General features: G+C 42.7%; 1 protein-coding gene across 8 annotated transcripts in view; it reads right to left on the reverse strand.

The window, feature by feature from the left end:
- LOC129868510 (transcription initiation factor TFIID subunit 1-like) overlaps positions 1 to 22661 on the reverse strand; it is a 53144-nt gene that overhangs the window by 23276 nt on the left and 7207 nt on the right. For 4 of the 8 annotated variants that reach the window (XM_055942561.1, XM_055942560.1, XM_055942559.1 and 1 more), the window contains exons 3-17: positions 17798 to 17921; positions 16545 to 16661; positions 14602 to 14727; positions 14121 to 14362; positions 13786 to 14007; positions 13285 to 13533; positions 9177 to 9378; positions 8858 to 8968; positions 2917 to 3084; positions 2650 to 2780; positions 2431 to 2538; positions 1181 to 1354; positions 865 to 1038; positions 578 to 682; positions 236 to 436 (exon numbers count right to left, since the gene is read on the reverse strand). In XM_055942561.1, the coding sequence (XP_055798536.1) occupies positions 236 to 436; positions 578 to 682; positions 865 to 1038; positions 1181 to 1354; positions 2431 to 2538; positions 2650 to 2780; positions 2917 to 3084; positions 8858 to 8968; positions 9177 to 9378; positions 13285 to 13533; positions 13786 to 14007; positions 14121 to 14362; positions 14602 to 14727; positions 16545 to 16661; positions 17798 to 17921 (2454 nt within the window). Of the gene's footprint in view, positions 1 to 235; positions 437 to 577; positions 683 to 864; positions 1039 to 1180; positions 1355 to 2430; positions 2539 to 2649; positions 2781 to 2916; positions 3085 to 8857; positions 8999 to 9176; positions 9379 to 13284; positions 13534 to 13785; positions 14008 to 14120; positions 14363 to 14601; positions 14728 to 16544; positions 16662 to 17797; positions 17922 to 22661 lie in introns of all 8 variants that reach the window. The other 4 variants (XM_055942558.1, XM_055942555.1, XM_055942557.1 and 1 more) reach the window with 1 other exon arrangement.

The raw sequence follows: 22661 nt of genomic DNA on the forward strand, positions 1-22661 counted from the left end.
TTTTGTGAAATAAACCTATTGTTTGCTTGTTTACCTAAAATGGACTTATTTTGTGGAACAACTCATTTGACAATGTGTGTGTGGTGTGTGTGTGTGTGTGTGTGTGTGTGTGTGTGTGTGTGTGTGTGTGTGTGTGTGTGTGTGTGTGTGTGTGTGTGTGTGTGTGTGTGTGTGTATTTGCAGATGTCATAATGCGTGTGTGTGTGTGTGTGTGTGTATGTATCGTAAGGTATACCTGCAAGAAGTCTCTGATATGGGTGTTGGCTCGTTTGGAGTTGGGTCCAGGGACCTCATAGAGGGGACACTGCTGGCCGACCACAAAGATATCTACCAGCTCTCTAATGAAGTAGCCCTGCCGTGTACGCAGCACCAGGAAATCTGTCTCTGGCATCTTGTGGAGGTAGATGGGGGCACGGAAAAGGTTGTTCTCAAAAGCCTAAAAGAAAGACACAGATTTGGAATTAGGTCTCTAAAATGTTCTCTTTCTAGGTATCAGGCTATTCACATTCACAGTGAATGGCTTTTTCAAACATCAACGAATTGTCATGCGACTGACTGTAATGACTGTGGTACTGACCGGCAGCAGCTGTCCGGGGTGCAGGGAGCCCAGGAAAGGTGAGGTGTGGCAGTACACGGTCTCTCCGTACTTACAGTCTGGAGCTCCAGGGTCCTTCCCTGGTTTCTGAGGGAAAACAGCCATGTTTCAAGTTAATTTGATCTTAAAATGCATTTTGTTTTCACATAAACACAACTCATATCAATAGAGGAAGGAAAAGAACCACTGAGGGGGTTCAGCTTTTAGCAAATGCTAAACAATGTTGATACAAGGGGAATGGTAATTGAAAGACTACTGCAGTGACTCACTCTCTTGTAGTAGTTCTTGATCTTGGTTGCCATGCCGACTTGCATGATGAGTGGAGGATATTCCTCGCTGTACTCTGCCAGAATCAGGTCGCCGTCTTTCCCTGTCAGGTCCTGAGCTGTACGCATGAAGAACATGTCACCTCCACCGGAAGCCTGGCGCTCTTGTTCTCGCATCTACAGGCACAAAAAGGGACATTTAACACAAATCACACAAAAAAGGTTATCAACACAGACAGAGAGGCAGAAGCATTCTTGACGACCTGTGTCAAGACGGAGAGAAAGATGGAGGTGAATGAGGTGAGTGCTGGGGCCTCACCTTGGCCTTCTTCTTGATCTGTTTGAGTAGAGGCTGGGCTGCGTGGGGACCTGGCTGGGACAACGTCCCGAATGAGTACTTCTTCAGAGAGGGCCGGTGGAACCCACGCAGCTTCATAGGTCCCATGTGAGTAGGGAAGAACGGCTGCCTCAGCTCCACTGCAGGGATGGAGTGCTGGAGAGAAAGATAGGCAAGGAAATGTTTCATATAGCATAGGCTAACTACTAAGCTATTTTTAATACATGTATTTAACCCCTTATTTTTGGCAATAACCAGTCTAAGAACTGTCTAAGCCGGGGGTGGGGTTCTACTAAGCTATATGGAATTGTTTTAAGAAGGTCATACCAAGGATACTTTTTCTATTTGATTTGGAATTTTAAGACCCCTTGAAGTCAAAAAAGAGAGAGAATAGAACAAATTTCTTTCATGAAAAACAAAATTCAGCCTTACTGCTATTAGCCCATACAAATGCATTTAATAACATATTCACTACATGGAACAACAGATAGTCCAGCCAAAAAAATCTAAAGGAAGTTTGTTCTGAAATGTCTGTTCTACATCTGAGAGATACTGTATATCTCTTTTTTTTTGAGTCGTGTAGGCCAAACCGTTCTGATTTTCGGGATGTCCCAGGGTCTGACCTCTCTAGCTCTGTCACCTTTCACCGCAGATGCGAAAGTGTGGCACGGGTGGATGTGGTGGATTGAGATGCATCCAATGCAACAAAAAAAACAGATCTCTATATTAAACTGACAGATTTCTATGGGGATTTATTATTATTATTATAATTAGATTTCCGCGGGGGTGTGGACATCGACCTTAGGGTTAAAGCTACAATATGTAACTTTTTGTGCGACTCGACTAAATTCACATATAAATGTGAGTTATAGATATTTCATTCTCATTGAAAGCAAGTCTAAAAAGTGGTAGATATGTTCTATGTGCGCTATTTCTATGCTTACCATTACCAAGTTTAGTTTTTGCGTCTTTTATTTGGGGTTTTGTACACCAGCTTCAAACAGCTGAAAAAACTATCATTTTATGGAAAATATATTTCAGAGCGGTTTAGATTATTCTCTACACAATGACTGCTTGTTTTGTCACAAACTGAATTTAGGTGAACTATTTTAATTTTAGCAACCAGGAAACTGCAGAGTAATTTCGGCATAGCGCATCTTTAAGATGATCCTCTTTAACTGCTAATCAATCTGTATAGGAACAGAGCTCACAGGAGAGAATCTAGTGCCCACCTGAATGATGTTGCCACCAAAGGTGCCCCTCAGGCCTTGCTGCTTAGGATAATAGAACTCATCATTGGACAGGTTCCATGGGTCCTTCACCTCAGGCTGGGACATGTTCTGTAGGCAGCAGACAAAACAGAAAAGGAGTTAGAACAGGTTAGTTCAGGGACTGTAGTCCCTGTTGAATGGCAGATATATGTTATGTTCCATGGTCCAGTCCTGTAGTACCTGTTGAGGCTCATCTTTTATGACCCCAGTCTTCCCCAACAGGATGCGACTCTTCTTTAGTGATGACTCCTTCTTGTTCTCCTTAGACGGAGAGTGGGACATACGCTCAGACTCCTTCTCATCTGGGATTTCTGCAAGAGGCCAAATTTAGAGATTAGTGGATAGATCAAAGCATTCAATAGGTTACAGAGACCATCAAGATATTTCATAACTTGTTTAAACTGACTGAAAAAGTGTACACACAGTTCACTAAGAAAGGGGCAGTACCTAAAATTATGTTCTCATCGTTGGGGTCTAGGGTGAGGACAGGGGGTGAGAGCATGCGGTCCATGGCCTGGTCATCCCAGATGATGTTGTCCTCCCAGCGCCCGTACACCAGCTCCTCATTGTCAATAGGGAAGATGGAGAACCAGGGGGCATCCTCTTCATGAGTGGCTGTGGAAAGACCAATAGGAAAGCAGTAGTGATAGATTTACTCTCTCTTTAAAGCAGGGGTATCCAACCTTTTCTAGCATGAGAGCTACTTTAAAAAAATGTACATGTCACAAGCTACTCATTGTTTTCTAGCTCCTCTGCCCTGTAACTCTTCCCCTGGTCCTTAGTGTACAAGAGAAAGTAGTGCACTATGTTTTCTGGTAATATACCTGGTCAAATAATCGTTCATAAACAACTAAAAAACAACTATAAAATCTGTGATTCCCCCCCCCCCCGCCCCAAATTCTGTTTTATATTTTCTCAAATTATGTTCTCAGTTTGATTTTTCCTGGTTTAAAATTGTGTTGTTTTTCACTCTCAATTACAATTGTTCATAGAGAAACAATTGAATTGGATGTTCTGAGTCCATATCAATGTTTAAATCACATCAAAGTACTTTTTTTTTAGGTCTTGAAGAAAATAAAATTAAAAATTGTGTGTGTATTCTGGCCCTTTACGTCCACATCTAGCGAGTGAGGAATGTGCCATGTAATGCGGTGGTCTAGCGATGGTTCTGGAGCCTATTGCTGCTGCTCATTTTATGGCAAAGTTCGCAACTAAGAAATAATATACTGAACAAAAATATAAAAACGCAACGTGCAACAATTTCAAAGATATTACTGAGTTACAGTTCAAATAAGGAAATCAGTCTATTGAAATAAATTCATTAGGCCCTAATCTACAGATTTCACATAACTGGGAATAAAGATATGCATCTGTTGGACACAGATACAATACCTTAAAAGGTAGAGGTATGGATCAGATAACTAGTCAGTATCTGGTGTGACCACCATTTGCCTCATGCAGTGCGACACATCTCCTTTGCATAGAGTTGATCAGGCTTTTGACTGTGGCCTGTGGAATGTTGTCCCACTCCTCTTCAATGACTGTGCGAAGTTTCTGGATACTGGCGGGAACTGGAACACGCTGTTGTACACGTCAGTCCAGAGCATCCCAAACATGCGCAATGGTGACATGTCAGGTGAGTATGCAGGTCATGGAAGAACTGGGACATTCTCAGCTTCCAGGAATTGTGTACAGATCCTTGTGACATGGAGCCATGCATTATCATGCTGAAATAAGAGGTGATGGCAGTGGGTGAATGGTACGACAATGGGCATCAGGATCTCGTGACAGTATCTCTGTGCGTTCAAACTGCCATCGATAAAATGCAATTGTGTTCGTTGTCCGTAGCTTATGCCTGCCCAAACCATATCTCCACCGGCACCATGGGGTACTCTGTTCACAACGTTGACATCAGCAAACCGCACGCCCAAATGATGCCATACATGTGGTCTGTGGTTGTGAGGCCGGTTGGACATACTGCCAAATTCTCTAAAATGACGCTGGATGCGGCTTATGGTAGAGAAATTAACATTCAATTCTCTGGCAACAGCTCTGGTGGACATACCTGCAGTCAGCTGACAATTGCATGCTCCCTCAAAATGTTTACAACTGTGGCATTGTGTTGTGTGACAAAACTGCACATTTTAAAGTGGCCTTTTATTGTCCCTAGCACAAGGTGCACCTGTGTAATGATCATGCTGTTTAATCAGCTTCTTGATATGCCACTCCTGTCAGATAGGTGGATTATCTTGGCAAATAATACATCATCACTCACAAGGGTGTAAACAAATTTGTGCACAAAATTCGAGAGAAATAAGCTTTTTGTGCATATGTAACATTTCTGGGATCTTTTATTTCTTGGGTCCAACACTTCACATAGAGCATTTATATTTTTGTTCAGTATACATACAAATTACAGTGCATTTGGAAAGTATTCATTCCACTTGAATTTTTCCACATTTTGTTTTAGCCTTATTCTAAAATGGATTAAATGTTTTTTTCCTTCATTAATCTACACAATACCCCATAACGACAAAGCAAAAACAGATTTTTTAGAAATGTATGCAAATTGCAAAAAAACAGAAATATGACATTTACATAAAGTTGAAGTAAGAAGTTTACATACACTTATGTTGGAGTCATTAAAACTTGTTTATCAACCACTCCACAAATGTATTTTTAACAAACTATAGTTTTGGCAAGTCGGTTAGGACATCTACTTTGTGCATGACACAAGTCATTTTTCCGACAATTGTTTACAGACAGATTATTTCACTTATAATTCACTGTATCACAATTCCAGTGGGTCAGAAGTTTACATGCACTAAGTTGACTGTGCCTTTAAACAGCTTGAAAAACTACAGAAAATGATGGCATGGCTTTCGAAGCTTCTGATAGGCTAATTGACATAATTTGAGTCAATTGGAGGTGTACCTGTGGATGTATTTCAAGGCCTACCTTCAAACTAGGTGCCTCTTTGCTTGACATCATGGGAAAATCTAAAGAAATCAGCCAAGACTTGTAGAAAATTGTAGACCTCCACAAGTCTGGCTCATCCTTGGGAGCAAATTCCAAACACCTGAAGGTAATATGTTCAACTGCACAAACAATAGTACGCAAGTATAAAACACCATGGGAACATAGAACCGTCATACTGCTCAGTAAGTAGACGCATTCTGTCTCCTAGAGATGAATGTACTTTGGTGCAAAAAGTGCAAATCAATCCCTGAACAACAGCAAAGGACCTTGTGAAGATGCTGGAGGAAAAAGGTACAAAAGTATCTATATCCACAGTAAAACGAGTCCTATATCGACATGACCTGAAAGGCCGCTCAGCAAGGAAGAAGCCACTGCTCCAAAACCGCCATAAAAAGCCAGACTACGGTTTGCAACTGCACATGGGGGCAAAGATCGCACTTTTTGGAGATATGTCCTCTGGTCTGATGAAACAAAAATAGAACTGTTTAGCCATCATGACCATCGTTATGTTTGGAGGAAAAAGGGGGATGCTTGCAAGCCGAAGAACACCATCCATACCGTGAAGCACGGGGGTGGCAGCATCATGTTGTGGGGGTGCTTTGCTGCAGGAGGGACTGGTTCACCACACAAAATAGATGGCATCATGAGGGAGGAAAATTATTTGGATATATTGAAGCAACATCTCAAGAATTCAGTCAGGAAGTTAAAGCTTGGTCGCAAATGGGTCTTCCAAATGGACAATGACCCCAAGCATACTTCCAAAGTTGTGGCAAAATGGCTTAAGGACCACAAAGTCAAGGTATTGGAGTGGCCATCACAAAGCCCTGACCTCATTCCTATAGAAAATGTGTGGGCAGAACTGAAAAAGCATGTGCGAGCAAGGAGGCCTACAAACCTGACTCAGTTACATCAGCTCTGTCAGGAGGAATGGGCCAAAATTCACCCAACTTATTGTGGGAAGCTTGTGGAAGACTACTCAAAACGTTTGACCCAAGTTAAACAATTCAAAGGCAATGCTACCAAATACTAATTGAGTGTAACTCCTGACCCACTGGGAATGTGATGAAAGAAATAAAAGCTGAAATAAATAATTCTGTCTACTATTATTCTGACATTTCACATTCTTAAAATAAGGTGGTGATCCTAACTGACCTAAGACAGGGAATTTTTACTAGGATTAAATGTCAGGAATTGTGAAAAATTTAGTTTAAACGCATTTGGCTAAGGTGTATATAAACTTCCGACTTACACTGTAAGTATTGAGACCGTTTACTCTGTACTTTGTTGAAGCACCTTTGGCAGCGATTACAGCCTTGAGTTGTCTTGGGTATGACGCTACAAGCTTGGCACACCTGTATTTGGGGGGTTTCTCCCATTCTTCTCTGCCGATTCTCTCAAGATCTGTCAGGTTGGATTGGGAGCGTCGCTGCACAGCTATTTTCAAGTCTCTCCAGAGACGCTAGATCGGGTTGAAGCCCAGGCTCCGGCTGGGCCACTCAAGGACATTCAGAGGTTTGTCCTGAAGCCACTCCTGTGTTGTCTTGACTGTGTGCTTAGGGTCGTTGTCCTGTTGGAAGGTGAACCTTTGTCCCAGGCTGAGGTCCTGAGCACTCTGGAGCAGGTTTTCATCAAGGATCTAATTATACTTCATGTTAACTCGAAATGACACAACGACAAGGTTCCAGTTTAACAAAGTTTACTATACTATATAAACACACTACAAGGTAGCCATTACACTCAAGGCTAGGTCCATCAACGACTAGACTTCCTCCGCATGCGCACTCTTGACTGAGTGATAGCCCCGTAATAACAGAAATATACGGATACTTAAAACATGAACTTAACACTTCACTCCGTTCATCTTTCCCTCGATCCTGACTAGTCTCCCAGTCCCTGCCTCTGAAAAACATCCACACATCATAATGCTGCCACCACCATGCTTCACCGTAGGGCTGATGCCAGGTCTCCTCCAGAAGTGACGCTTGGCATTCAGGCCAAAGATTTCCAACTTGGTTTCATCAGATCAGAGAATCTTGTTTCTAATATTCTGAGAGTCTTTAGGTTCCTTTTGGCAAACTCTAAGTGGGCTGTCATGTGCCTTTTACTAAGGAGTGGCTTCTGTCTGGCCACTCTACCATAAAGGCCTGATTGGTGGAGTGCTGCAGAGGTGGTTGTCCTTCTGGAAGGTTCTCCCATCTCCACAGAGGAACTCCGGAACTCTGTCAGAGTGACCATCGGGTTCTTGGTCACCTCCCTGACCAAGGCCCTTCTCCCCCGATTGCTCAGTTTGGCCAGGCGGCCAGCTCCAGGAAGATGCTTGGTTGTTCCAAACTTCTTCCATTTAAGAATGATGGAGGCCATATTTTGGTACCCCTCCCTAAATCTGTGCCTCGACACAATTCTGTTTCGGAGCTCTACGGACAAGTCCTTCCACCTCATGGCTTGGTTTTTGCTCTGACATGCACTGTCAACTGTGGGACCTTATCTAAACAGGTGTGTGCCTTTTCAAATCATGTCCAATCAATTTAATTTACCACAGGTGACTCCAATCAAGTTGTAGAAACATCTTAAGGATAATCAATGGCAACAGGATGCACTTGAGCTCAATTTCAAGTCTCATAGCAGGGTCTGAAAACTTATATAAATAAGGTATTTCTGTTTTTTTATTTTTAAAACATTTGCATACATTTTTAAAAATCTGTTTTCACTTTGTCATTATGGGGGATTGTATGTAGATTGATGAGGGAAAAAATTAATTCAGTCAATTTTAGAATAAGGCTGTAACGTAACAAAATGTGAAAAATGTTAAGGGGTCTGAATACTTTCCGAATACACTGTATATACTTACTCATGATATACTTCTTCCAGGTAAGCCTACTTTGTAGTTAACATTTAATTGAGAAGGTTTTGGGGAAAGTATTTCTGCAAACCCACAAGATGGTTATCACATCAACTGGCTACACATGGGAGTGATAGACAAACGTGAGCCCACACAGACAGACAGGGACAATATTGTTGGAAATTAATTGGCAGATATTGTTTTAGTTTAGTTTTTTTGCCAATAAAGGCTAACCACGAGTTCAGGCCTTGGGATAATATCAATGTTGCATTGATTAGATAGTAGCTGGGAGCTTGAGGTGTCTGATACTTGTGAGATTTGTTTATGACAGTGCGGTGAAACACGTGAAAATTGCATGTACTTTCAGAATTGTTTGGCGAGCTACTCATAGGTGGGCTGTGAGCTACTAGTAGCTCGCGGCAGACCTGTTGGAGACCCCTGCTTTAGTGGTACTTTTTAACACATCAATTAACGGAGATATGTAGGATATGTTGTAATATCACATTATTCATCATTCTAAAAGTAAATTACACTCTACAACAGATGCCAGGTAAAATAGCCTCATAGTACCATGATGGTCGTGGTGGTGTTTGTCCCTCTTGGAGCCAGAGCCGATGGAAGGGGCTTTGGGCATGGGTGGAGGAGTGGGGGGCACCAGCTGTGAGTTACTCCTACTCAGACCTGTAGAGTGTAGATAGACATCATGAATACCTAGATAACCCAAAGCAGACAAATACAGAACAGTTATAACAGTTTATATTTGCCACTTTTGTCCTATGTCCCCTGGACAAATGGGGTTTATGCTTTGGTGATAGGATATCAATGAGGTAGGAATCTCCATTATGCAGGTCAGTCTGTTAATTGGTACTGGAGTGAGTGGGTCTCTCACCCTGCTGTGCGTTGTAGGCATTGGCGTTGCGGGTCATGCTGGAAGGCAGCCACCCTGCCAGACTGGCTCGCTGGGTCTTAGTGCCCTTGTGTTTCACGTCCTCTCCATTCCAAATGATGTCGTCCTCCCACTGAAGCTGGGTGACCATCAGGAAGAGCTCATTCTCCAGGGCCTGTTTGTCCTTTTCGTCACCACTGCCCTCCTAGACAGAAAAAGACAGAAATACACACAAAATAACATAAGTCTTTAAATCATGTTGTCTGTTCTCTTCTAAATTGTTATTTATAAAAAAAATTGGGGGGTAGATCAGCTTTAATATTGTAAATTCCATCAATGTAATTGTCTGCATCATTTCCAATCCCCCTTTTTTTTGTAAATATACAGTTGGAAGTCGGAAGTTTACATACACTTAGGATGGAGTCATTAAGACTTGTTTTCAGCCACTCCACAAATTTCTTGTTGACAAACTCTAGTTTTGGCAAGTCGGTTAGGACATCTACTTTGTGCATGACACAAGTAATATTTCCAACAATTGTTTACAGACAGATTATTTCACTGTATCACAATTCCAGTAGGTCAGAAGTTTACATACACAAAGTTGACTGTGCCTTTAAACAGCTTGGAAAATTCCAGAAAATGATGGCATGGCTTTAGAAGCTTCTGATAGGCTAATTGACATAATTTGAGTCAATTGGAGGTGTACCTGTGGATGTATTTCAAGGCCTACCTTCAAACTCAGTGCCTCTTTGCTTGACATCATGGGAAAATCTAAAGAAATCAGCCAATACCTCAGAAAAATGATTGGTTCATCTAGTTCATCCTTGGGAGCAATTTCCAAATGCCTGAAGGTACCACGTTCATCTGTACAAACAATAGTACGTAAGTATAAACACCTTGGAACCACGCAGCCGTCATACGGCTCAGGAAGGAGACGCATTCTGTCTCCTAAAAATGAACGTACTTTGGTGCAAAAAGTGCAAATCAATCCCAGAACAACAGCAAAGGACCTTGTGAAGATGCTGGAGGAAACAGGTACAAAAGTATCTATACCCACTGTAAAACGAGTCCTATATCGACACAACCTGAAAGGCCGCTCTGCAAGGAAGAAGCCACTGCTCCAAAACCACCATAAAAAAGCCAGACTACAGTTTGCAACTGCACATGGGGACAAAGATCGGACTTTTTGGAGAAATGACCTCTGGTCTGATGAAACAGACCATCGTTATGTTTGGAGGAAAAAGTGGGACGCTTGCAAGCTGAAGAACACCATCCCAACCGTGAAGCACTGGGGTGGCAACATCATGTTGTGGGGGTGCTTTGCTGCAGGAGGGACTGGTGTACTTCACAAAATAGATGGCATCATGAGGGAGGAAAATGATGTGGATATATTGAAGCAACATCTCAAGACATCAGTCAGGAAGTTAAAGCTTGGTCGCAAATGGGTCTTCCAAATGGACAATGAACCCAAGCATACTTCCAAAGTTGTGGCAAAATGGCTTAAGGACAACAAAGTCAAGGTGTTGGAGTGGCCATCACAAAGCCTTGACCTCAATCCTATAGAAAATTTGTGGGCAGAACTGAAAAGGCGTGTGAGAGCAAGGAGGCCTACAAACCTGACTCAGTGACACCAGCTCTGTCATGTGGAATGGGCCAAAATTCACCGAACTTATTGTGGGAAGCTTGTGGAAGGCTACCTGAAACATTTGACCCAAGTTCAACAATTTAAAGGCAATGCTACCAAATACTAATTGAGTGTACGTAAACTTCTGACCCAGTGGGAATGTGATGAAATAAATAAAAGCTGAAATAAATCACTCTCTCTACTATTATTCTGACATTTCACAGTCTTAAAATAAAGTGATGATCCTAATTGACCTATGACAGGGAATATTTACTAGGATTAAAATGTCTGGAATTGTGAAAAACTGAGTTTAAATGTATTTGGCTAAGGTGTATGTAAACTTCATCTGTATATAGTACCAGTCAAAATTTGGGATACACCTACTCATTCCAGGGTTTTTCTTTATTTGTACTATTTTCTAGATTGTAGAATAATAATGAAGACATCAAAACTATGAAATAGCACATGACTTGCCTAGTTAAATAATGGTTATATAAAAAATAAAACCTTTAAAATATGGAATTATGTAGTCAGCAAAGCCACCCTTTGCCTTTGACAGCTTTGTACACTCTTGGCGTTCTCTCAATCAGCTTCATGAGGTAGTCACCTGGAATGTATTTCAATTAACAGGTGTGCCTTGTTAAAAGTATATTTGTGGAATTTCTTTCCTTCTTAATGCGTTTGAGTCAATCAGTTGTGTTGAGGTAGGGGTGGTATACAGAAGATAGCCCTATCTGGTAAAAAGACCATGTACATATTAGGGCAAGAACAGGTCAAATAAGCAAAGAGAAACGACAGTCCATCATTACTTTAAGGTCAGTCAATCCGGAAAATTTCAAGAACTGTGAAAGTTTCTTCAAGTGCAGTCGCAAAAACCATCAAGCGCTATGATGAAACGTTCTCATGAGGACCGCCACAGGAAAGGAAGACCCAGAGTTACCTCCTGCTGCAGAAGATAAGTTCATTAGAGTTAACTGCCCCTCAGAAATTGCAGCCCAAATAAATGCTTCACAGAGTTCAAGTAACAGACACATCTCAACATCAACTGTTCAGAGGAGACTGGGTGAATCGGGCCTTCATGGTCGAACTGCTGCAAAGAAATCACTACTAAAGGACACCAATAAGAAGAAGAGACTTGCTTGGGCCAAGACACACGAGCAATGGACATTAGATTTTTGGTTCCAACCGCCGTGTCTTTGTGATACGCAGAGAAGGTGAACGGATGATCTACGCATGTGTGGTTCCCACCGTGAAGCATGGAGGCGGTGGTGTGATGGTGTGGGGGTGCTTTGCTGGTGACACTGTCAGATATCTATTTTGAATTCAAGGCACACTTAACCAGCAAATGAGTAGATGTGTCCAACATTTTGACTGGTACTGTATATATTTTAAAATATATTTTCCTTTATTTTTTCACCTAACCCTACCACCCGTCTCCTAATTGGAGTAAACTTAAGGACAATAACCCTTAGGCTTCTACTTCCAGCTTATACATACTATATACTGTACATTTTACAGACACAGTATATTTTACAATAGTTATCTTTTGTTTGTTATTAGTCCCATCCTTCAGCTACCCTCAACCCCTCCCATCTATCTTTGAACACCATCCAGTTTTGATTTATATTTGTCATATATTTTTCAACTGTACTGTTTAACAAAAGTTCTGAACCTTTCCAGTCTCATAGTTTCTATAGATTGTAAATTTAAGATAAAGATTTTTGCTAAGAGTACAATTACATTACAGCTATTTCCAGAGTTAGCTCCAGGTAATTGTTGCAATTCTTCAGCCATTCCTGAACCTGCGACCTAAAACAAGCTACATATGGACAGTACCAAAACAAATGATCTAATGCTTCTGTCTCTTCGCAGACAAATCTGCTAGAAATGGGTGATTGATTCTTAAAAAGGGGCAATCTGCAGTTGCTACATCTATTTGTGGACTTATAAATTAATGATATGTACCCATTGATTCTTGAAGAATATAACTTATTAATGCCTCATTAGCTTAGTTCAACAGTCGTACTCCCCCAGAACCCAAAATATACGATTGTTTTACTCCAATGTTTGTAAACAAAGTAATATGTTTGTAAACACACACTGTATAGCCTCACTACATGGTTAAAGCTATTTTTATTTTACCTTTATTTAACTAGGCAAGTCAGTTAAGAACAAATTCTTATTTTCAATGACAGCCTAGGAACAGTGGGTTAACTGCCTGTTCAGGGGCAGAATGACAGATTTGTACCTTGTCAGCTCGGGGATTTGAACTTGCAACCTTTCGGTTACTAGTCCAACGCTCTAACCACTAGGCTACCCTGCCGCCCTGCCTATCAAGAGTGGTTAGATTTCTCAAGCCCCATCCCTCAGCTTTTACCAAAACAGTGGTGGGAGAGCGCTTTGTTATTGTTTCAACTGCTGAATGCCCCTTTAAGGAACTCCATGATATCTAATCCTAAAGCGTCAGTGTAGTGTATGGGTGCTAACCTCTTTGGGATGTTGTAAAGGTGGCGGTGGTTCTGGCCTCTCCCGTTTCTCCTGTTCATCGTCCTCCTCCTCCTTCAGTTTGAAGCCGTAGTGGAAGCCACTGCCATCGTCAGGGACCCCCATCATGTCGTACCAGAGCTGGGCCGGACCGTAGCGCCACTCTGCCACCTTGGGCCTGGACTCTGTCACCTTGTCCCCGTCTCCAGAGGTCTGGGAGAATTTGGACTCTATTGGGGCCATCATGGTGATCTGGGGGCAGAGTCACAAGGAATTAACTATTGAAGAATATCTTATAGCAATCACTTTTGTCCATTTCCTTTTGTAAGGAGAAAGATCTCATACAGAATTATACTGAGACTGAATCACATTACTAAACCTAGGAAACTCTCATAAATTAGCTGTGATATACTGGTAAATAACCACACAGTTTCAAAGGGATGTCAAACAAGTTTTCACAGTCCTACATATCTTTGACTAAGACCATTGTTGTTGCACACTGACCTCGTCGTCAGACAGGCACTGTTCTGGGGGTGGCGGTGGGGCGTATTCATAGTCCCAGCCAGACTTCTTCTCTGGTCCCTGCTGCTCCATGGGCTCAGCGCCCTCTGGTGGGGGTGTCCCTGGCTGAGGGTCGCGGTGCTTCCTCTTCCTCTTTCTTCGTGCGCTCCGCCACACCGACGGCATGTTCTTCCCAGGGCCAAACAGTCGAAGGAACCGCAGCACCTGGAGGGATTCAGAGGAGTGGATAGGTATTCATTTTGAAAGGTTTTAATCATCCAATCACAACTCTCTGTTATGTGGTGTACTACATAGTGTTTCCAAAAAGGACAGCTCACCCTTCCAGGCCTGAACTCTGGGAAGAGCTGTGTGACGCCAGGCAGGGCTTTGGCAGCATCCTTCTGCATGATGCCAGCCAGGGGCAAGCTGAGGCAGGCTGGAGAACCCCCTGACCCAGGGCCTGCAGAGGGCCGGTCTGTCTCCGATTCAGAGTCTGAGGAGCTGCTGAAGTCCACTTTGTCTACCAGAGAGGAGGGAGCGATGATGGAGGGCAGGATGATCCCATCTCCTTCATCCCCAACTGTGGACAACATAATAGCATACACTGGGGTTAGAGCCCCTCTGATGAGTGCTAACTTACTAGCATGTATTCTTGACATTAAATACATCAATATCCATGTTTACTTTTTAACAGATTATGAAGAATTATGCTTGTACAGTACAAGAACAAAGTATATTTTCACCGGCACTAGATTGATCAAAGACAAAATTAATTACAGTTGACCGCCACCCTTTGGCTTTTCCTTATCTGATCCTTACCACTTGCAGCCGTGGGAGAGGAGTCGTCTTTCTTGCCACCAGGCGTGGAGAGACATGGAGGAGGTGGAGGGGGCATAAGCTTGGCATCAATATCCTCACAATCTGCATCATAGTCATCCTCATCATCTGAGACAGAGACGGAGAAAAAAAGTATCCAGTTACCGACTGTGCAAAGTCTCTGATGACGATGGAGGAAATTAAATAAGCTTCATTTATCTGTTATGGTAACCTAGGGTAAAAGCACTCCTAGAGGTCTGTGTATAGTATATACAGTTGAAGTCGGAAGTTTACATACACCTTAACCAAATGCGTTTAAACTCAGATTTTCACAATTCCTGACATTTAATCCTAGTAAAAATTATCTGACTTAGGTCAGTTAGGATCACCACTTTATTTTAGGAATGTGAAATGTCAGAATAACAGAAGAGAATGATTTATTTCAGCTTTTATTTCTTTCATCACATTCCCAGTGGGTCAGAAGTTTACATACACTCCATTAGTATTTAGTAGCATTGCCTTTAAATTGTTTAACTTGGGTCAAATGTTTCAGGTAGCCATCCACAAGCTTCCCACAATAAGTTCGGTGAATTTTGGCCCATTCCTCCTGACAGAGCTGGTGTAACTGAGTCAGGTTTGTAGGCCTCCTTGCTCGCACACACTTTTTCAGTTCTGCCCACACATTTTCTATAGGATTGAGGTCAGGGCTTTGTGATGGCCACTCCAATACCTTGACTTTGTGGTCCTTAAGCCATTTTGCCACAACTTTGGAAGTATGCTTGGGGTCATTGTCCATTTGGAAGACCCATTTGCGAACAAGCTTTAACTTCCTGACTGATGTCTTGAGATGTTGCTTCAATATATCCACATCATTTTCCTCCCTCATGATGCCATCTATTTTGTGAAGTTCACCAGTCCCTCCTGCAGCAAAGCACCCCCACAACATGATGCTGCCACCCCCGTGCTTCACGGTTGGGATGGTGTTCTTCAGCTTGCAAGCATCCCCCTTTTTCCTCCAAACATAACGATGGTCATGATGGCAAAACATTTCTATTTTTGTTTCATCAGACCAGAGGACATTTCTCCAAAAAGTACGATCTTTGTCCCCATGTGCAGTTGCAAACCGTAGTCTGGTTATTTTTTTATGACGGTTTTGGAGCAGTGGCTTCTTCCTTGCAGAGCGGCCTTTCAGGTCATGTCGATATAGGACTTGTTTTACTGTGGATATAGATACTTTTGTACCTGTTTCCTCCAGCATCTTCACAAGGTCCTTTGCTGTTGTTCTGGGACTGATTTGCACTTTTCGCACCAAAGTACGTTCATCTCTAGGAGACAGAATGCATCTCCTTCCTGAGCAGTATGACGGCTGCGTGGTCCAATGGTATTTTTACTTGCGTACTATTGTTTGTACAGATGAACGTGGTACCTTCAGGCGTTTGGAAATTGCTCCCAAGGATGAACCAGACTTGTGGAGGTCTACAATAATTTTTCTGAGGTCTTGGCTGATTTCTTTTGAAATTTCCCATTCTTTTGAAATTTCCCAATTTCCCGACTCAAATTATGTCAATTAGCCTATCAAAAGCTTCTAAAGCCATGACATCATCTTCTGGAATTTTCCAAGCTGTTTAAAAGGCACAGTCAACTTAGAGTATGTAAACTTCTGACCCACTGGAATTGTGATACACTGAATTATAGGTGAAATAATCTGTCTGTAAACAATTGTTGGAAAAATTACTTGTGTCATGCATAAGGTAGATGTAGTAACCGACTTGCCAAAACTATAGTTTGTTAACAAGAAATTTGTGGAGTGGTTGAAAAACAAGTTTTAATGACTCCAACCTAAGTGTATGTAAACTTCCGACTTCAACTGTACATATGTAAAAGCAGGTGTTCTTAATGTTTTGTATACTCATTATATGTGACTAGTTGCATGCGTATTACTGCACCTGTTCTCCTCGTAGGCTGCAGGCTGCCCATGGCCTGACGATACTTCTTAGTCTCATCTTCAGCCACCTCGTTGATGTCAGAATAATCAACTGCATCGGCATCGTTCTTCACCCAGCCTGCATAAGAAACAGGACATGAAACCGTCACTCATTTATCACAGCATTTACAGACATACAACTTACAAACACAACTAAGGAGCATATTGACTGTTCATGTTGAGCCAGTTAAATGACAGTTCCCAGCCACAGAACTTCCCTAGCCCAGTTTTGACCTGAGTGGAACTCTGGTCTGGTCTGGTCTTACAACATATACCCACCTTGCAAGTTATTTGCCGCCCATACCTGTGCCTGTTTGGCGACACTTTTCACATGTAGATCCGTAATCGGTAGACGGTTCTGATTAGGAGGTTGTCGTTTGCATTGCAGAGCAGTGCCCACCCAAGAAATAATGAAATCCTAATTTTTAGATGCCCCCCCATGCCCTAAAACGGAAGGTTACTGTTAAAATAACTGTACTTACGGTTATTACCTGTAATCCTGTACAGAGTGCCTTCAGAAAGTATTCAGACTCCTAGACTTTCACCACATTTTGTTGTGTTACAGCCTAAATATAACATGGATTAAATTGAGATGTTGTGTCACTGGCCTAAACACAATACCCCATAATGTCACTATGTTTGAAAAGTCAATAAGCATTCAACCTCTTTGTTACGGCAAGCATAAATACGTTCATGAGTAAAGAATGGGCTTAACAAGTCATATAATAAGTTGCATAATAGTGTTTAACATGAATTCATGAAAATCATGAAAATCTATGGCAAGATCTGAAAATATTTATCTAGCAATGATCAACAACCAATTTGGCAGAGCTTGAAGAATTCTGAAAACAATAACGGGAAAATGTTGCACAATCCAGGTGTGGAAAGCTCTTAAGAGAGACACAGAAAGACTCACAGTTGTAATCTCTGCCAAAGTTGCTTCTTCGAAGTATTGACTCAGGGGTATGAATACCAATGTAAATTAGATACTTCTGTATTACATTCTCAATAAATTAGCAAACATTTCTAAAAACAGGTTCTCACTTTGTCATTATTGGGTATTGTGTGTAGATGGTGAGAGAAAAAAAACGATTTTGGCGGTTACACAACAAAATGTGGAATAAGTCAAGGTGTATGAATACTTTCTGAAGGCACTGTACATGACAGAGAGCTCTGTAGGGCTAGGAACTACCCCACCCACAGCCTTACTCTTACCCTCTGAGTCTGTGCCACCTGTGTCTCCATCCTCGTCCAGATCGTCCTCCTCACTAGCAGTGATCTCTGTGATGAGGTTGCCCAGTCCCAGGGAGCCCAGGCCAGCCAGGTGCTTTTTGGATTCCTGGGGGTGTGGAGGGAAATACCATTGTCAAACAACCACAGCAATTGATATGCCAAAGTGTATTGGAAAATACCAGGTGTTAAAATTTTTGTCTAGAAAGACCATTTATAAAAGTACCATTGCACAAAAGACAGTGGACAAGTGATCAACATACTGTATCTCTGTATCTCTCTGTATCTCTCTGTATCTATCTATCTCTCACTGTATCTCTCAGATATAGCACAGACACTTCAGAACAAACTTCCTTCAGATTCTTTGATGGGGTGTCCACATACTTTTGTATATTTAGTGTAACAAGAAACCCATAATCAGCAAATGGACATCTCAATCCTGTTGTTAGGCATACTGTTGTGCAGGGATGGGGGAACTCAGCCGGGTTCTCAACTTACTGTTGAGGGTTAGAATAGAAGAATACACAAGGTGCAATTTCGAAATTTGGTTGTGCATCAGCATTTTCTCTTTTTATGTCAGTCACTGTTTGTTTTCACTCTCAATCAGATATCATATTAATGTGACATAAGTCATGGAAAAATCTAAAATGTGTAGAATTGCAGTAAATTCGCTGTAAAACTGCACATTTTTCTTTCCACCCCATGTCAAATTTAGTAGAAATTTGTTATAAAATTGCTAAATCTTCTCTTTGGCCAATGGCAAAATTATGTAGAATAGCAGCAAACTTGCTTTAAAATTGAACAAAAAATTCTCTACGCCCCAAGGCAAAATTTTATGTGGTCACGATACCAGAATTTTGACTTTGTACCGATATCAGGTTTAGTATCACGATACCCAATACCACTGAAAAAAATACAAGGTATTTGATCCAGACAGATAAACTCAGCTACTGCTCTGTTCAATCGTTGGGCATCTTTTGAGTTCAATATCATTACATTTGAAATTGTTTACATTAAAATGTTTCCAAGACATCCCTTAAATTAAATATAATTTATTTTGGGTAACAAGACATATACAACAAAATGTACAATGTGGACCCTGAGGATATCAATTAAAAGTATGAATTAAAAGGCTTGTTTCCAAAATGGTCCTCAATGGTAAAAACACATATGATTAAAAGTCAAGACAAAATTACAAACAAACATAAATACATTCATTGATATTGATATCCTAGAAAGTGTCACTATTCACTGCACTTTTCCCAAACCTTAAGAATCAACCATATTCATTTCACATTGCGTTCTTAAAAGGCTCCCGAGTGGCGCAGCGGTCTAAGGCACTGCATCTCATTGCAAGAGGCGTCAGTCCCTGTAGTCCCTGGTTCAATAGCACCCTTAAATAGTATGGTGCCGGAGGGGAAGGCTGCCGTCTTATCGGCTCTTAACCAACCATGCTATTTTGTTGGTTTTTTCGCGATGTTCGTAACTTGTTTTGTACATAATGTTGCTGCTACCGTTTCTTATGACCGGAAAGAGCTTCTGGACATCAGAACTACGATTGCTCACCTCAAACTGGACAAAGAGTTCTTCTTCAATGAGTCGAATGAGAGGGATATAATACAGACACCCGACCAGGCCCAGATCCCCGTTATTCGCTGGAGAAGGAAATGCAGATTTAGTAGAAAGAGATCAGGGTGTCTTCTGAGGAGGCGACGAGTAGCTAATCTGCCCACGCCTTCTGTCCTGCTACTTAACAATCAATCGCTGGAAAATAAATGGGATGAACTGAAAGCACGTTTATCCTACCAACGGGACATTAAAAACTGTAATATCTAATGTTTCACCGAGTCGTGGCTAAACGACTACATTAAGAACATACAGATGGGGGCCTCCGAGGTGGAGCAGTGGTCTAGGACACTGCATCGCAGTGCTAGCTGCGCCACCAGAGTCTCTGGGTTCGCGCCCAGGCTATGTCGCAGCCGGCCGCGACCGGGAGGTTCGTAGGGCGACACACAATTGGGCTAGCGTCGTCCGGGTTAGGGAGGGTTTGGCCGGTAGGGATATCCTTGTCTCATCGCGCTCCAGCGACTCCTGTGGCGGGCCGGGCGCAGTGGGCGCTAACCAAGGGGGCCAGGTGCACGGTGTTTCCTCCGACACATTGGTGCGGCTGGCTTCCGGGTCGGAGGCGCGCTGTGTTAAGAAGCAGTGCGGCTTGGTTGGGTTGTGCTTCGGAGGACGCGTGGCTTTCGACCTTCGTCTCTCCCGAGCCCGTACGGAAGTTGTAGCGATGAGACAAGATAGTAATTACTAGCGATTGGATACCACGAAAATTGGGGAGAAAAGGGGATAAAATGTATAATTTTTTTTTTTTTAAAGAACATACAGATGGAGGGTTATACACTCTATCGGCAGGACAGAACTGCAGCCTCTGGAAAGACACGGGGCAGGGGCCTATGCATTAATGTAAACAACAACTGGTGCACAATATCCAAGGAAGTCTCGAAGTTTTGCTCGCCTGAAGTAGAGTTTCTCATGATAAGCTGTAGACCACGCTATCTACCTAGAGAGTTTTCATCTGTATTTTTTGTAGCTGTCTACATACCACAACAAACCGACGCTGGCACTAAAACCGCACTCAATGAGCTGTATACCGCCATAAGCAAACAGGAAAACACTCATCCAGAGGTGGCGCTCCTAGAGGCCGGGGACTTTAATGCAGGGAAACTAAAATCAGTTTCACCTCATTTCTATCAACATGTTAAATGTGCAACCAGAGGGAAAATAATTTTAGACCACCTTTACTCCACACACAGAGACGCGTACAAAGCTCTCCCTCTCCCTCCATTTGGCAAATCTGACCATAATTCTATCCTCCTGATTCCTGCTTACAAGCAAAAATGAAAGCAGGAAGCACCAGTGACTCGGTCTATATAAAAAAAGTGGTCAGATGAAGCAGATGCTAAACTACAGGACTGTTTTGCTAGCACAGACTGGAATATCTTCCAGGCAACATTCACACTGAGCTAAAGGGTAGAGCTGCCGCTTTCAAGGGGCGGGATGCCACTTTCAAGGGGCGGGACTCTAACCCGGAAGCTTATAAGAAATCCCGCTATGCCCTCCGACGAACCATCAAACAGGCAAAGCGTCAATACAGGACTAAGATCGAATCGTACTACACCGGCTCCGATGCTCGTCGGATGTGGCAGGGCTTGCAAACCATTACAGACTACAAAGGGAAGCACAGCCGAGAGCTGCCCAGTGACACGAGCCTACCAGACGAGCTAAAGTATTTCTATGCTCGCTTCGAGGCAAGTAACACTGAAACATGCATGAGAGCATCAGCTGTTCCGGACGACTGTGTGAACACGCTCTCCGCAGCCGATGTGAGTAAGACCTTTAAACAGGTCAACATTCACAAGGCCGCAGGGCCAGACGGATTACCAGGATGTGTACCCGAGCATGCGCTGACCAACTGGCAAGTATCTTCACTGACATTTTCAACCTCTCCCTGTCTGAGTCTGTAATAACAACATGTTTCAAGCAGACCACCATAATCCCTGTGCCCAAGAACACTAAGGTAACCTGCTTAAATGACTACCGACGCGTAGGGACAGGGTAGGGGCGCGTCTCTGTTGCGACCTGCAGTGTGTGTGATGTTTGGTGTGGCGTTATTTTATGTTTTTAATTTGTACACTTAGCTTATAAACAATCCTCCAAACATGGATTTACAGTGGTGGGGTGTTGGACTGATCTTGTTGATCGTGTACATACCCGCTATGAACGGACTAAATTATGAAAACGCTGCTGGCATCGGAATCCAATACAGCAGGGAGTTCTTACTACAATGCAACTCAAATGCAAACACGTTGGATATCCCAATGGCCCATCTAATACCTGATTGTCTGCGAGTGGATTACAAACCCAAATGCAAACGTGGAAAACGCGGGGGAATCAGTCAAAGACTTTAAAAATTTAAGAACAAACTTCCCTTACCCACCACCTTGCTGATTAATGCCAGGTCACTGAGGGGGAAAGCGGATGAGTTGTCAGCGAATCTGCGCTTCCAACACGAATATCGGGAGGCCTCTTTGCTGGCATTTACTGAGACTTGGCTGGATGACAGAGTCCCGGACAGAGAAGTGGAGCCGGCCGGCTTCACTCTGGTCAGAGCGGACCGTGATCTGACCGTCACAGGGAACATCACGGCAGGGGCGTCTGCCTGCTTGTCAGGGACCAGTGGTGTAAATCGATCCTGGTAAGAGAGAGACTCTGTGCCCCCGACATTGAACTGCTTTCTGTGTCACTGCGACCTTACTATCTGTCCCGTGAGTTCCCCCAATTGTTTGTTACCGTTGTGTACATTCAATCTAAAGCTAATATAACAAAGGCAACAGAGATTATTTATAATCTGTCACAGAAACTGGAATCCATCTCCCCTGACGCACCCAAATGTATTTTAGGGGATTTTAACAACTGTACCTTGCACAAAGTCTTGCGCACATACCATCAGCATGTGAAATGTCACACTATGAAAAACAGGACTCTTGATTTGTGCAATTGGACAATACCAAAGGCGTTCTCTGCCACCACCAGACCTCCCCTGGGGACATCAGACCACAATGTGGTCTACCTCAGGCCAACCTACTGTCGGCTGCTGGAGAGGGAGAAACCCACAGTTAAAACTGTCCAGATCTGGAACGACAGCAGTATCACTTGTCTCCAGGGGTGTTTTGACTGTACAATGTGGGAGGTATTTGAGGACAGCAGCTCTGATCTTGATGAACTCACAGAGGTTATTTCAGACTATGTAAACTTCTGTGTTGAGTCAGTTGTGCCTACTAAAACCTGT

Source organism: Salvelinus fontinalis, chromosome 13 (assembly GCF_029448725.1).
Source record: "Salvelinus fontinalis isolate EN_2023a chromosome 13, ASM2944872v1, whole genome shotgun sequence".
NCBI classification, from domain to species: Eukaryota; Metazoa; Chordata; class Actinopteri; order Salmoniformes; family Salmonidae; genus Salvelinus; species Salvelinus fontinalis.